The sequence below is a fragment of the Gorilla gorilla genome, chromosome 15 (assembly GCF_029281585.2).
Source record: "Gorilla gorilla gorilla isolate KB3781 chromosome 15, NHGRI_mGorGor1-v2.1_pri, whole genome shotgun sequence".
Classification (NCBI taxonomy): Eukaryota; Metazoa; Chordata; class Mammalia; order Primates; family Hominidae; genus Gorilla; species Gorilla gorilla.
Window position 1 is genome coordinate 72,569,687 of NC_073239.2, and position 14,654 is coordinate 72,584,340.

General features: G+C 38.4%; 1 protein-coding gene across 20 annotated transcripts in view; it reads left to right on the top strand.

Annotated features, from left to right (window-relative positions):
* Positions 1-14,654, top strand: part of KTN1 (kinectin 1) — a 104,315-nt gene that overhangs the window by 39,626 nt on the left and 50,035 nt on the right. For all 20 annotated transcript variants that reach the window (XM_055361430.2, XM_063697859.1, XM_055361440.2 and 17 more), the window contains 3 exons: positions 8,452-8,568; positions 10,493-10,633; positions 13,753-13,859. In XM_055361430.2, the coding sequence (XP_055217405.1) occupies positions 8,452-8,568; positions 10,493-10,633; positions 13,753-13,859 (365 nt within the window). The remainder of the gene's footprint in view (positions 1-8,451; positions 8,569-10,492; positions 10,634-13,752; positions 13,860-14,654) is intronic.

Here is a 14,654-nt window from a genome sequence, read left to right on the forward strand (position 1 = left end):
GTGAAACCCCGTCTCTACTAAAAATACTAAAAATTAGCCGGGCGTGGTGGCGGGCGCCTGTAGTCCCAGCTACTCGGGAGGCTGAGGCAGGAGAATGGCGTGAACCCGGGAGGCGGAGCTTGCAGTGAGCCGAGATCGCGCCACTGCACTCCAGCCTGGGCGACAGAGCGAGACTCCGCCTCAAAAAAAAAAAAAAACCATCAGACCTTGTAAGGCTTATTTACTACCATGAGAATAATATGGGGGAAATTGCCCCCATGATTCAATTATGTCCCACCAGGTCCCTCCCACAACACGTGGGAATTATGGGAGCTACAATTCAGGATGAGATTTGGGTGGGGACACAGCCAAACCATAACATTCCACTCGGGACCCTCCCAAATCTCATGTCCTCACATTTCAAAACCAATCATGCCCTCCTGCTGGTCCCCCAAAGTCTTAACTAATTTCATCATTAATTCAAAAGTCCACAGTCCAAAGTCTCATCCGAGACAAGGCAAGTCCCTTCCGCCTATCAGCCTGTAAAATCAGAAGCAACTTAGTTACCTTCTAGATACAGTGGGTTGTAGGCATTGGGTAAATACAGCCACTCCAAATGGGAGAAATTGGCCAAAATAAAAGGGCTACAGGCCCCATGCAAATCTGAAATCCAGTGGGGCAGTCAAATCTTGAAGCTCCAATATTATCTCCTTTGACTCCATGTCTCACATCCAGGTCATGCTGATTCAAGAGGTGGATTCCCATGGTCTTGGGCAGCTCCGCCCCTGTGGCTTTACAGGGTACAGCCTCCTTTCTGGCTGCTTTCACGGGCTGGCATTGAGGGTCTGTGGCTTTTCCAGGCTCACAGTACAAGCTGTCAGTGGCTCTACCATTCTGGTATCTGGAGGATGGTGGCCCTCTTCTCACAGCTCCACTGGGCAGTGCTTCAGTGGGGACTTAGTGTGTAGGTTTCAACCTCACATTTCCCTTCCACACTACCCTAGCAGAGGTTCTCCATGAGGGCCCCACCCCTGTGGCAAACTTCTTCCTGGACATCCAGGTGTTTCCATACATCCTCTGAAATCTAGGCAGAGGTTTCCCAAAACTCAAATCTTGACTTCTGTGCACCCACAGGTTCAACACTACGTTGAAGCTGCTAAGGCTTGGGGCTTGTACCCTCTGAAGCCACGGCCCATGCTGTACCTTGGTTTCTTTTATCCATGCCTAGAGTGGCTGGGTTGCAGGACACCAAGTCCCTAGGCTACATACAGCAGGGGGGCCCTGGGCCCTGCTCAGGAAACCATTTTTTCTTCCTAGGTCTCCAGCCCATGATAGGAGGGCCCTTCTGCAAAGGTCTTTGACATGCTCTGGAGACATTTTCTCCATTGTTTTGGTGATTTACATTTGGTTCGTCATTACTTATGCAAATTTCTGCAGCTGGCTTGAATTTCTCCTCAGAAAGTGGGTTTTTCTTTTCTATGGCATCATCAGGCTGCAAATTTTCCAAACTTTATTCTCTGTTTCCCTCTTAAAACTGAATGCTGTTAATAGCACCCAAGTCACCTCTTGAGTGCTTTGCTGCTTAGAAATTTCTTCCGCCAGAGACCCTAAATCATCTCCCTCAAGTCTCCCTCAAATCTCTAGGACAGGTGCATAATGCCACCAGTCTCTTTTCTAAAACATAGCAAGAGTCGCCTTTACTCCATTTCCCAACATGTTCCTCATCTCCATCTGAGATGACCTCATCCTGGATTTCATTGCCGGTATCATTATCAGCATTTCGGTCAAAGCTATTCAGCAAGTCTCTAGGAAGTTCCAAACTTTCCCACATCTTCCTGTCTTCTTCTGAGCCCTCCAAACTGTTCCAACTCCTCTGCCTGTTACCCAGTTCTAAAGTCACGTCCACATTTTCGGGTATCTTTACAGCAGTTCCTCGCTCCTGGTACCAATTTACTGTATTAGTCTATTTTCACGTTGCTGATAAAGACATACCTGAGACTGGTAATTTATAAAGAAAAAGGGGTTTAATGGACTCACAATTTCATGTGGCTGGCCTCACAATCATGGTAGAAGGTGAAAGGCATGTCTTACATGGCAGCAGGGAAGAGGGAATGAGAACCAAATGAAAGGGATTTCCCCTTTTAAAACCCTCAGATCTTGTGAGACTTATTCACGACCAGGAAAACAGTATGGGGGAAACTGCCTTCATGCTTCAATTATCTCCCACTGAGCCTCTCCCACAGCACGTGGGAATTATGGGAGCTACAATTCAAGATGAGATTTGGGTGGGTACACAGCCAAACCATATCATATATTCACACTAATCAATTCACTTACTTAAAATGTCATCTGTTGTCATCTGATCCTTTGACAGAGCCAATTGCTTAAAATAAGTAAGATGATTTATATTACTTTTTTTTTTTTTTTTTTTGAGACGGAGTCTTGCTCTGTTGCCCAGGCTGGAGTGCAGTGGCGTGATCACGGCTCACTGCAACCTCTGCCTCCTGGGTTGAAGTGATTCTGCTGCCTCAGCTTCCAGAGTAGCTGGGATTACAGGCATGCACCACCATGCCTGGCTAATTTTTGTATTTTTAGTAGAGATGGGGTTTCACCGTGTTAGCCAGGATGGTCTCGATCTCCTGACCTCGTGATCCGCCTGCCTCGGCCTCCCAAAGTGCTGGGATTACAGGCGTGAGCCACCGTGCCCGGCCAGATTTATATTACTTTTAAAGTCATTTGGCCCTTGGCTAAACTGTACTGTGCTTTGCTCTGACTAGAAGTGCTAAAGTCAAAGTCAGGTGATTTCTGGATAGCATGTATGAACGGTTTTTGTGACTGAAGATCACACCGTTCAAAGAACCTCAGGACTATTGTTGTGGGGGGTGTGTGTGTTGTGTTTGTAATAGTACTCTTCTAAAAGAAATGATTTGAATGGCATAATCACTGCTATGGCTGATGTTTTAAAAAAATTGTAAAATAAAAACCCCATGCAGCTAACATCTATATTCTTATGGGTCATATTCACTATAATATCATATGTACTATGTCATACTGGGAAAGGTGACAAATTTTCAAGGGTTACCTATGTAAAATAAAGTGATATGTTGTCTGCTATTCAATATTAGATGGTGCATTTAACTGTCTTTATTCTAAAAACACACACATGCACACCTCTTTCCCCATAACCTCTTGCCTACTTTCAAACTTTCAGTGGTTTAATTTTTTCTTATACTAGTCTAGACCATTACCTTTCACCTGATTACCTACAGTAGTCTCCAGATTGATGTTTCTGCTTTTCCTCTTAGTCCTCTAATTTTGTTTTTTTCCCACATAACTGTAAAGTGACCTTTAAGAGATAAATTAGATTATATTACTGCTTTAAAAACCCTTTGGTGTTTTTCTCTTTTGTAGTTAAAACATAAATCCAGATTCCTTAACAGGTCTATGTCCTGCCTCTCTCTGCAGCCTCATCATTATGACATTTTTTCTTATTCCCTCACTAAATTTCACCCATATGGAGTCTTCTCTGGTTCTTCTGTCATACCAGACTTGTTTCTTCTGTCTGTCCTATCTCCCCTTTCTTCCCAAACCCTCCCTTCCAATTTCTTTCTATGCCCACTTCCTCCTTCAAGTCTCCACTTAAATGTTATTTTCTCATATAAGGCTAACCTGAATTCACAGTCTAAATTGTTTGCTCTGCTATTCTTTCTTACAACCGTCTGAATGTTTTTGCCATAGCATTTATCATAGCATTATAAGTCTGTCATACTTCTGTTGACAGTGCATTTTATAAATCTGTGGCAATTTTACAATGTAGTATGCTTGTTAGTTTCCATGTGATGCCAGCAATGGCCCAGAGTAAAAAGGTAATCAGTAAATATGATAAATGTGACTTTAAATACAAAGACAGATGCTTTGTTGCAAGGAACTTTCTTGATTATTTTTATTTTTGTTTTTATTTTTTTGAGATGGGGTCTGGCCCTGTCACCCAGGCTGGAGTGCTGTGGCGCAATCTCTGCTCACCGCAGCCTTCACCTCTCAGGCTCAAGCGATCCCCCCATCTCACCCTCCTGAGGAACTGGGACCACAGGCAGTGCCTGGCTAGTTTTTGTATTTTTTGTAGAGATGGGGTTTCACTGTGTTGCCTATGCTGGTTTCAAGCTCCTGAGCTCAATCAGTCGTCCTGCCTTGGCCTCCCCAAGTGCTAGGATTACAGGTGTGAGCCACGGCTCCTAGCCTTGATATTGATTAAAGAATTTGTCCTTCGGTTTATTTTATTGTAATTGGGTGAGTAAATACTTAAAAAAGTTGTTAGTTATATGTGGGGATTGGGAAAAGCTCCTAGCAGGGAAGAACCTTGCTGAAGTTACTATGTTACTATATTGCTGTTTAGAGTTAATGCTTTTTAAGATTAAAAGTAATTGCTTTAAGTGTCTCTCTTCTAATGAAAGATGTTGCTGGTAGCTTATGGGGGCAAGAGTGATCATTTTATTGTCTGAGACAGCTTTCAACTCTAGAGTCTGGGTGGTAAATCAGACTACCCTTTATCTATTTTAGGCAGGCCTTGGAAGAAGTTGGAAACTATTAAAGATAGCATGGAGCAAGTGTTTTGAAACTGTTCACATTTTTCCCCTTTTCCTTGGAGCCATTTGGTTTTAGATTAAAATCTTATTGTTCTTGGTTTCTCATGGGGCGGTTCTGTTCACTACTGAAGGAACTCTGCCTTTGTAGGTCTCCTGTATCTGAGTAAGACTAGGTAAGTTGAATTTCTCCTTTTTCCTGCCAGAACTGAGTTGGTCAGAGCTTTTCACAGATTGTTCGAAGTCCTAGAGGTAATTGAATCCTCGTGCTGAATAAAGACCACTTTAGAGCAAGGGGGAAGATAAATACAGGGCACTGGCATAGGATAGGATTTTTTGAGCAGTTGTATGTAGTGGCTAAAGAAGAGTCCATGGTGACTGCTTGTTTTCTTTCTTGAGTAACTGGATAGATTGTGGTGACAGTGGTTTTTGTGAACACTTTGTAGAGAGTAGAGGATTGAGGAATTTCAGAAAGCTGTTTTAGGCATCCCTTGTGCCATTTAAGTGGATATAGTCATTTTACAGTTAACATATTTCTCTGGAGTAGAAGAAAGGCTACAATGGGAGTGATTGAGGAAGATAATCCACTATCAACAGTACATATGGTAGATGTAAGATCAGGGAGGATGTGAGAGGTGATAGAAGGCTCAAGAATGAACCCCAGGAAACACCAACAATTAAAGGGCAAGGAAAATCACCATGAAAGATACTGAAGAGGAGCGAAGTGGTGGGAGGAACACCAGGAGGTAGTGGGAATCACAGAAACTTTGAGTTTGAGAAGTAGGGAGGTTGGGGGAATGATCAACAGTAAGATGCTTTAGAGATGTCAAGGAGGATTAAGATTGTAAAACTGGGTTTGATATCCTTAGTAAAAGCAGTTTCATTGCAGTACAAGACTATAAATAAGTACCAAATGAATGGGAAAAGTGACAGCGAGTGTCCACTACGAGTAAGCTTAGGTGGGAAGGGGAAAACAGCAAAAGCTAGAAGGGTTGGAGCAGGGATGTTATGTTGTGTGAGTGCACGCATGCCCTTGTATTCGAGTTATGAGGCACTTGAGAGTGTGGTTAAGATCCTGAGCTCTGGAGTCAGACTTCCCAAATTCAAATCTGGACTCTGCCACTTGCAGCTTTGTGGCCTTAGATAAGTTACTTAGCTTCAGTGACTCAGTTTTCCCATGGCTAAAATGGGAATGATCAAGTTTTGAGAATTAAATGCTAGTGCATGTTAGTGCTTAGAGTCCCTAGCATATAATAACTGCTGAAAAATGTAAACTATTATTGTAATTATTAGTAAGAAAATGTTTATTAATTTTTTATCATTGACCTTTAAATATACTTGCTTCAGTTATATTTTAAACTTTAAATTATTAACAGTTTGGGCCCCATGCTGTGTAGCAGGAGGAACTACTGTTACACCACTTAAATTTTTTTCCTAGCTTCTTTCTTCCACCACTCTCAACTTTCATTAATAATAGTTTTTCTGTTTGTCAGATACTTGTAATATTTAACATCTCTTCTGTGATTATAATTTTCATGTTTTAGTTTTAATTTTATAGTTTAATGGTGGGTCCAGATCTCAATGTTAGTACTTTTGTCATAGCTTCTTTATTCATCTCTTGGTTAGCTGAAGTTGTTTTTCCTGGGATTTCTTCAAAAAATTTTCCAAATTTTGGCAAGTTAACATGCTTTTGTTGTATTTGTACTCAAATAATAGTTTGGTGGGCTATAACATTCCAGAATTTCATCTTTTTTCCTTGAAACATTTTATGCATTTGTTGTTTCACTGTTCTCTTTATTCATATTGCTGGTAGAGGTCTGACACCAGCCTGCATTTTGCACCCTTTTCATGTATTTTTGTTAAACTGCACTCTCACAATAAAACATTCTTTGAATAATCAATCATGTGTTTATTATTTACTGGGTTTTTTTCAGTGTCTGACCTACTCTACACACATCAAGGGATTCAGTTTCTTTGGCATTCAGTAATTGTACTATAATATGGCTTGACATTGACTGCTCTGTTAAACTTCTCTTGGATACAGTATGCCTTTTCAATCATTAGATTCAAGTTAGCTTTTATTACTGGGAAGTTATATATAATGTTCTTGAAATAAGTAAAATAATGGAGATCAGTTAAATACATATGGGCTCTCCTCTGCCTACCTTCGTTGTCTTTTCATACCTTTAACAACAAAAAAAAAAACCCTAACATATAACCAAAGAAAACTTTATTTCTACTTTTTATTTATTTCTCTCCACCATGGACTCTATGGCTTTTACTGTGTTTACAGCGGCATGTGCTTTTCTGTTTGCTGCTTCCAACTATAGTATTATTTCTGGGATGGTGTTGCTTTTGCTTCCACTTTAGTTTTGCCAGCTCACGTTTCATCTCGTTTTGTGTTATCTTTTCTCTGAGCTCTTTTATTTTCCAGAGATGATTACTATATTAGATTTTTAACCACAATTTTTTCCTGCTGTGTGATAACCTTTTTCTGGTGATTTTTTATTCACTTGTTATTTGTGTTTTTCTTATTTTCATTTTTTGGTATCGTGTATAGATCCTGTTTTGTTTTGTTTTGTTTCATTTTATTTACTACTACTGTTCTTCCAATGAGGGGTGTTTTTCTTGGATCATCTTTGTGCTAGAGCTTGGTGTTGTTGAAGGGTCAGGGATGGCTGGTGTTCTCCTTGGGGACTGTGTATGTAAAATGATTTTTTTAGCCTTTGCTGCTTTTCAGATAAGAGGCTTAGGGTCTCCCTGTAGAGAATCTTTTGACTGCCTCACTGGCTAGTTGCTCCCTTTGAGTGATGTTTTTCCTCTTGAGATGTGGGATTTTATCTGCAACTTTTTTTTTTTCCTTCTTGAGACCTTCTTCCAAGAAAGTTCCTGCTTGCAATCTTTGCACTTGTTTGTTGTTTCCCATGTCAAGTTGGGGATGGCTGGTTTTACCTTTCAGGATGTGCCTGTTAATTTCAGAGAACTACACATCTATGGCACCTCTGTATCCATGGGTATATTCTGACAGGGTCGTGGAGCATCTGAATTTGATCTTTACTATATTTGGTGGTCTTTCCTCATATGCTTTGAGATTACAGGTTACTGTTTCATTCATAGCAGCTTACATTTTGGTTTCATATTCTCTCTTTTGATCTAGCAGGAGAAGGAGGAAATTACTGTCTTGACTGTGAGTTTAAAACTGGAATTCCTGTAATTCTTTGTAAAAATCTGTTCCTTGGTTGATATGTATCTAGTTGGAAATTTCAGGATATACAACATTAAAGAGATTTTTCTGAATATTTCACTGATCAGTATTTGGCAGTTATTTTACTGTTTATGTAATACAGAACTCTGCATTGACCCAAGAACACTTGATGTTAGATACTTCATTTTCATAATTTTTTTTTAACCTTAGCACCTTTTATTTTTTATTTTATTTATTTATTTTTCTTATACTTTAAGTTCTGGGATACATGTGCAGAACGTACAGGTTTGTTACATAGGTATACACATGCCGTGGTGGTTTGCTGCACCCATCAACCTGTCATCTACATTAGGTATTTCTCCTAATGCTATCCCTCCCCTATTCCCCCATGCCCCGACAGGCATGTTGCCCTTCCTGTGTCCATGTTCCCCTTCCTGTGTCCATGTGTTCTCATTGTTCAACTCCCACTTACGAGTGAGAACATGCAGTGTTTGGTTTTCTGTTCTGGTGTTTGTTTGCTGAGAATGATGGTTTCCAGCTTCATCCATGTCCCAGCAAAGGACATGAACTCATTCTTTTTTATGGCTGCATAGTATTCCATGGTGTATATGTGCCACATTTCATTTTCATAATTTTTATTAGCCCATGGTAACTATTACTAATTCTGCATTGCTTTCTCAATTGCAGTCAAGTAAGGGAGAATTGACTACGCTTATACATCAGCTTCAAGAAAAGGACAAGTTACTCGCTGCTGTGAAGGAAGATGCTGCTGCTACAAAGGATCGGTGTAAGCAGTTAACCCAGGTGAAGACATTCTTATGTATGAGGGATATACTTCCCAAATCAGAAGCAACAAAAGATTTTATAAATTGTCCATAATCAGTAGTTTAATTATTTGTTATTTATGTCCAACAAAAGTAACTTTCCTTTAGAGTTTTGGGAGGGTAGATAGAGCTGTCTCTGTCTTTTGTGATATTATAGCCTATAGTTGAATTATTTAAAATAAGAGTACTTACAGATATCCTAGCTTCAGAATAACAAAAGCACTCTGTACAGAAGCATGGGAATTTGTTTTAATTGGATCTGACCTAGATCTGTTCTCTATAGAAACACAGAATTTGGTGTGATCTTGTTTAAGTCTGATTAATGGAATAAGTGTGAAACTCTTAACATAGGTAATTTATTTATGGAGCTTCTTGTGATAAGTATAATTTTTTGTCAAGTTCTTCAGATCTCAGAAATTTTACTTTGAGAGGTTAATAGTAAAAAATACCAGAAAAGCCAATCTTTAAAACATCATGAAGCTGAGAGAACAGAATTGAAACTATAGAAAATATGGTTTCATTATTCCTGAAGTGCTTGTTTCTCTTTCTAGGAATTAAATGCAGTACAATACATGATGTTTATTTATGAGTCATTCACCTAGCCACTTGATGACATTGTAAGAGTGAATGGCTTTGTTTGAATATAAATCCTTTATGTGAATTTGAAGTAAATAAAAAAAGTCAATGGAAAAAGTTGGCAAGATTAATTAAAGTTGTTAATAAAATTAGAAACTTTAACATAGTTTTTTGTGACTATATGACTATATAAAAAATTAAAAATTAGGATAACTAATTTGATAATTCATTGAGCTGCATACTTATGATGTGTATACTTCTAAGTATGTTATACAGGAGTATAACAATTTATAAAGATGAATGAACAAACTCAGGCAGCCATAAATTATGTAATATCTCAAATTTTGTCATACAATTGCTTTAGAGCAGGAACATGATTAGTCCTAATGATACCTGCAGCTAACTTTAAAATTGCTTGGCTTTCATGTACTTTGATAATTAATATTTGTTCTAGGAGTTCATAGTACTGGCAAAACAAAATGAAATCCCTCATTTAAGATTTGACTTAGTGGCCGGGCGCAGTGGCTCATGCCTGTAATCCCAGCACTTTGGGAGGCTGAGGCGGGTGAATCATGAGGTCAGGAGATCGAGACCATCTTGGCTAACAGGGTGAAACCCCGTCTCTACTAAAAATACAAAAAAAATTAGCCGGGCATGGTGGCGGGCGCCTGTAGTCTCAACTACTCGGGAGGCTGAGGCAGGAGAATGGTGTGAACCTGGGAGGCGGAGCTTGTAGTGAGCCGAGATCACGCCACTGCTCTCCAGCCTGGGCGATGGAGTGAGACTCCGTCTCAAAAAAAAAAAAAAAAAAAAGATTTGACTTAGGAAGATGATAAAACTTTGCTTTCTGAATTTGCTTTCCCTTGTTTCAAACTTTGACTCTACTATAGACATCTTATCCCTATTTTTTCCCTTAGGAGAGAGAATTATTTCCTTCTAGGCCTTTTTTCCCTGAAAGAGAACGTGTACCTGGGAATGATAGAGAATGAACTGTTGTGCTTTAAAATGTTCTTTCGTGTAATCAAGTTAGAATGTAGGATTTATTCTAGGTTCATAGTCTTTAACTCATAATAAACTAGAAAATGCATTTGAATTAAGAGTAAACAGCAGTGGCAAAGTGTTTATGAAGGGAATTGGCGTGAAGAGCAGATGAGATGCAGAAGACTGTTTTTAAAATCTTTTGACCTTGCTTTTTTTAAGCAAGTACTTAATGTTTTATCATTCATGACTATTTTACTGATGTTAAATAACATCATTGTTTATCATTGTTGCAGGCTTATGATACTTATTAAATAACAAGTTTTTAAATTTCTGGGATATTCTTTTAGGAAATGATGACAGAGAAAGAAAGAAGCAATGTGGTTATAACAAGGATGAAAGATCGGATTGGAACATTAGAAAAGGAACATAATGTATTTCAAAACAAAATACATGTCAGTTATCAAGAGACTCAACAGATGCAGATGAAGGTATATTTTCATTCTTTGGAAACAAGATGAAATGGTTGCATTCACTTTATTAGCAAACTTTTAAGTGGCTAGTATGTACAAGGCCCTTTGTTGGGCCATCAACATACAGTGGCTAGTGAAGTTCACTCTGTGTCCTAAGTAAAACAACTTTTCTAGGTGGGGATGAGGTAGGGAGGCCGGATGCAGATAAATACGATGATAGAGATAAGTATTGGTGACTTTAGAGCAATGGTGATGGGAGGTAGGGAAGAAAAGGATTTGATAGGGAAGACTTTTTAGAAGTGATATGCAGACTGTGTTAAATCTTTTAAAACAATTAGGCATTATCAAGTAAGAGAGTAAAGAAATGGGCACTGAGGATAAGAGTTACTTGGTGTGATTTCTTAGTCCATCTCTGGAGGTGATAGTTCAGTGGGACCCAGGATTGAGCTTTTTAATGAGTGCACTCCAGGTGTTACCAGTACAGATTGTCTAGAGTAACTGCTCTATGAGAAATACGGTAAGAGTTGTGGTATTTGGTAATGAGGGCTGGAATGAAGAAGGGATATTGAGAAGTAGATAGAGGCCCCATCTTAAAGGGCCTTGTATACCTGAAGACTGGGGAGCCAGTGAAGGAGTTTAAGCAACGCAGCAGTCGCTGGAATTATACTACTATTTTAAATTTTTACCTTGGTAGCAGTGGGGAGAGTGGAGCAAGGGATAGTTGGAACACTTCGCTAGAATTCAAGTCAAAGAACAAGGGCCTGAAATTAGATGTTGACAATGAGAGAATGAGTTTGAGTATACAAAGAGTTAGTTAGATGGGGCTTGGTGTTAGTGTGAAGGGGAGAGGTGATAGTGAAGAATGACTTCCAAGGTTTTGGCCTGAGTGATTTTGTCTGTTGTTGCTTCCTACCCTTTCACCTGTCTTCTGTCAGAAGGCTCAGTTTTTACAGTCTGTCTTTTGTATATATTTTCCATTTTCATGATTCTAGTTAGGACTAGACCAGTGAATTTTTTTTTCTTATTTTTGAAAAGATTGAAATATCTTTATTACTGCTAAAGAGGCTATTGAAGAATATGGCTTGAGTCTCCTTGCTTGGTGGTCATGTAATACCTTCCTTAATTTAACTTTCTTGACCAGTGACTTTTTGAAATTGTTATTTCCATCTGCTGGCTGATCCTTCAATTAGGAAGGTCTGTCATTACCTCAGATTTAATATATGTCTAAAACTCACCTATTGATCAGGTTGAGATATATATATATATATATATAGTATGTATTTTTTTTCAGGCCAATCATGAGCAATGATGTTTTTAATATTTTGAGGCATTATTATCTTTGTGCTTGAATCCTGTGACTTCTCTCTGCCTGGCTTAGGCTACAATTTGCTCTGAAATCTTAAAGACACTTTATTTCTATGGCCAGGTGCCGTGGCTCATGTCTGTAATCCCAGCCGAGGTGGGAGGATCACTTGAACCCAGGAATTTGAGAACAGCCTGGGCAACATAGTGGGACCCCATTCTATAAAAAAATTAAAAAGTTTGCCAGGCATGGTGGCATGCCCATGGTCCCAATTACTCAGGAGGCTGAGGTGGGAGGCTTGAGCCTGGAAGGTTGAGGTTGCAGTGAGCCGTGATCACACTATTGCACTGCAGCCTGGGTGACAGGGTGAGACCCTGTCTCAAAAACAAAAAACTCCAAACCTCTTTATTTCTAGTTACTCTTGCATTCAATTCTTAGACATGTGTTTAGTTTATTATTACATACTGGGATAATTATGGCTGATATTAATAGGTTTGTCATTTTCATTCCATCTTGTATTTGGTACCAGATTTTTTTTTGGTAAAACATTGCTTTGATAATATCGCTAGTCTGCTAAACATTTTAAAATATTCTTTGCTGCTTTCAGAGTCCCAATATTTTCCTCTGAAATGCCACTAATAGCAAAAAAGAAGTGAATGATGCTGTTTTCATGTTCTTACCCTATCCACTGCTTTTAGCATTTGTTTAACTCATTCCTTCATCTTCTCATCCCCCAGCAATTTGAGTTAGTGAAGAACTGATTTTCCTAGCCTCAAGTGATCTTTTCTTCTTAATTCCTAATTCCTGTTAATTTGAAAATTAGGCAGATACTTGTAGCAGCATCTTTTGTTGAAGGTGAAAAGTATTTAAGTGATTCATCCTGTTTTACTTGATTACTTACAGAGGTCAGGATATAGATTCCATATGATAACTTCTGTGAAAAATAGAAACGTATACCTTAATTTCCCTTAATAAGCAACAGTTTCTTTTGAAAGAATTATTAATAAGATTATTTCATATAAAAACATGTTCTTATGAGAACATAAGTCAGTGTGCCTTTATCTTTAGATTCTTTAATGCAAAATTTAAAAATTAGAAGAAGAAAGTTAGAGTGGTGGTCGCCAGGGGCTGCAGGGAGAGGAATGGGAGTTATTCGTTAAAAGGTGTAGAAGGTGTTTTACACAATGCAGAGAGTTATGGAGATGAATGGTGGTCATGATTACACAGCATTATGGATATATTTAATAACAGTGAACTGTATACTTGAAAATGGTTAGAATGGTACGTTTTATGTTATATGTATTTTATAATGTAAAAACTTGGAAAAAAAATTAAGAGGTCAGAATATTTTAGCAAGCAGATTTTTGTGTTATCTGTATGATTATGGCCCAATTTGTAACTTAATATAAAGTGTACCAAACATATTTTCAGTTTTTAAACTTTGGCTTACTAAAGACTTTAAGAATATTGCTAACATATAATTGACATAAGATCAGGACAAGCTTAATTTTGTATGAATCTATTCGGTAGGAAAGAAGTCCTAAATCATATTTAGTTCTGAAACATCATCTCTAAGCATGTTTATCTTGTATTTCAAATATGATAGCAGCTAGCATCTACTTGTATTCTTGAATGTGGTGACAGTTTGTATTTGATTTGCATTCATCACTAACAAAATATAATTCTTTTAAATTTGTTTATATTTATTTGAGAAGAATGATTGAAACTTCATTCTATCGATGCTTTTTATATTCTCATTTTAATAAAGTTTATTTTAAAAGTTAGCTTTGACAGTCTTTGTTTTCTAAGTTTTATATGTGTAAAATAATTTTAGTTTCAGCAAGTTCGTGAGCAGATGGAGGCAGAGATAGCTCACTTGAAGCAGGAAAATGGTATACTGAGAGATGCTGTCAGCAACACTACAAATCAACTGGAAAGCAAGTATGTTTCCAAATACCTTATTTTTAATTGAATGGCAGAGTATTTTCTTGAATCATCAAAATATTAATAGCGTTTGATAGTAATTGGTTAGACTTTTGTTTTTTTACATTTGTTTCTAAAATGAGTTACTTTTAAAAACAATTCTCTTTTGCTTTGTGAAGAACTTCTTCAGTTATACATATGTAAACTATGTTAATGTCATACTGTTATATACTTATACAAATACATTAATATATAGCATATATTACATATTTATATAAACATATATGTGTATATTGTATATAAACTATGTAATAAATACTAGTACCACCAATGGAATGGTCTACAAGCTTATGAGTTTATAAGTTTTAAACCATCTGTCCCCTTTCACAGTAGCTCCCAAACTTCAGTATTCTGAAGAGCACCTGGCATTCTAATTAAAAAGTGTATTCTTGAGTCCTCCCCTTAAAAGATTATGATTCACTGACTCTGAGGTAGAGCCCAGGAGTCTACATATGAAGACACTTTCGGGCCGGGTGTGGTGGTTCATGCCTGTAATCCTGGCACTTTGGGAGGCCGAGGCAGGCGGATCACCTGAGGTCAGGAGTTCGAGACCAGCCTGACCAACGTGGTGAAACCCCTGTCTCTACTAAAAATACAAAAATTAGCTGGGCTTGGTGGCGCACACCTGTAATCTCAGCTACTCGGGAGACTTAGGAGAATCGCTTGAACCTGGGAGGCGGAGGTTGCAGTGAGCCCAGATTGCGCCACTGTACTCCAGCCTGGGCGACAGAGTCACACTCCGTCTGAAAAAAA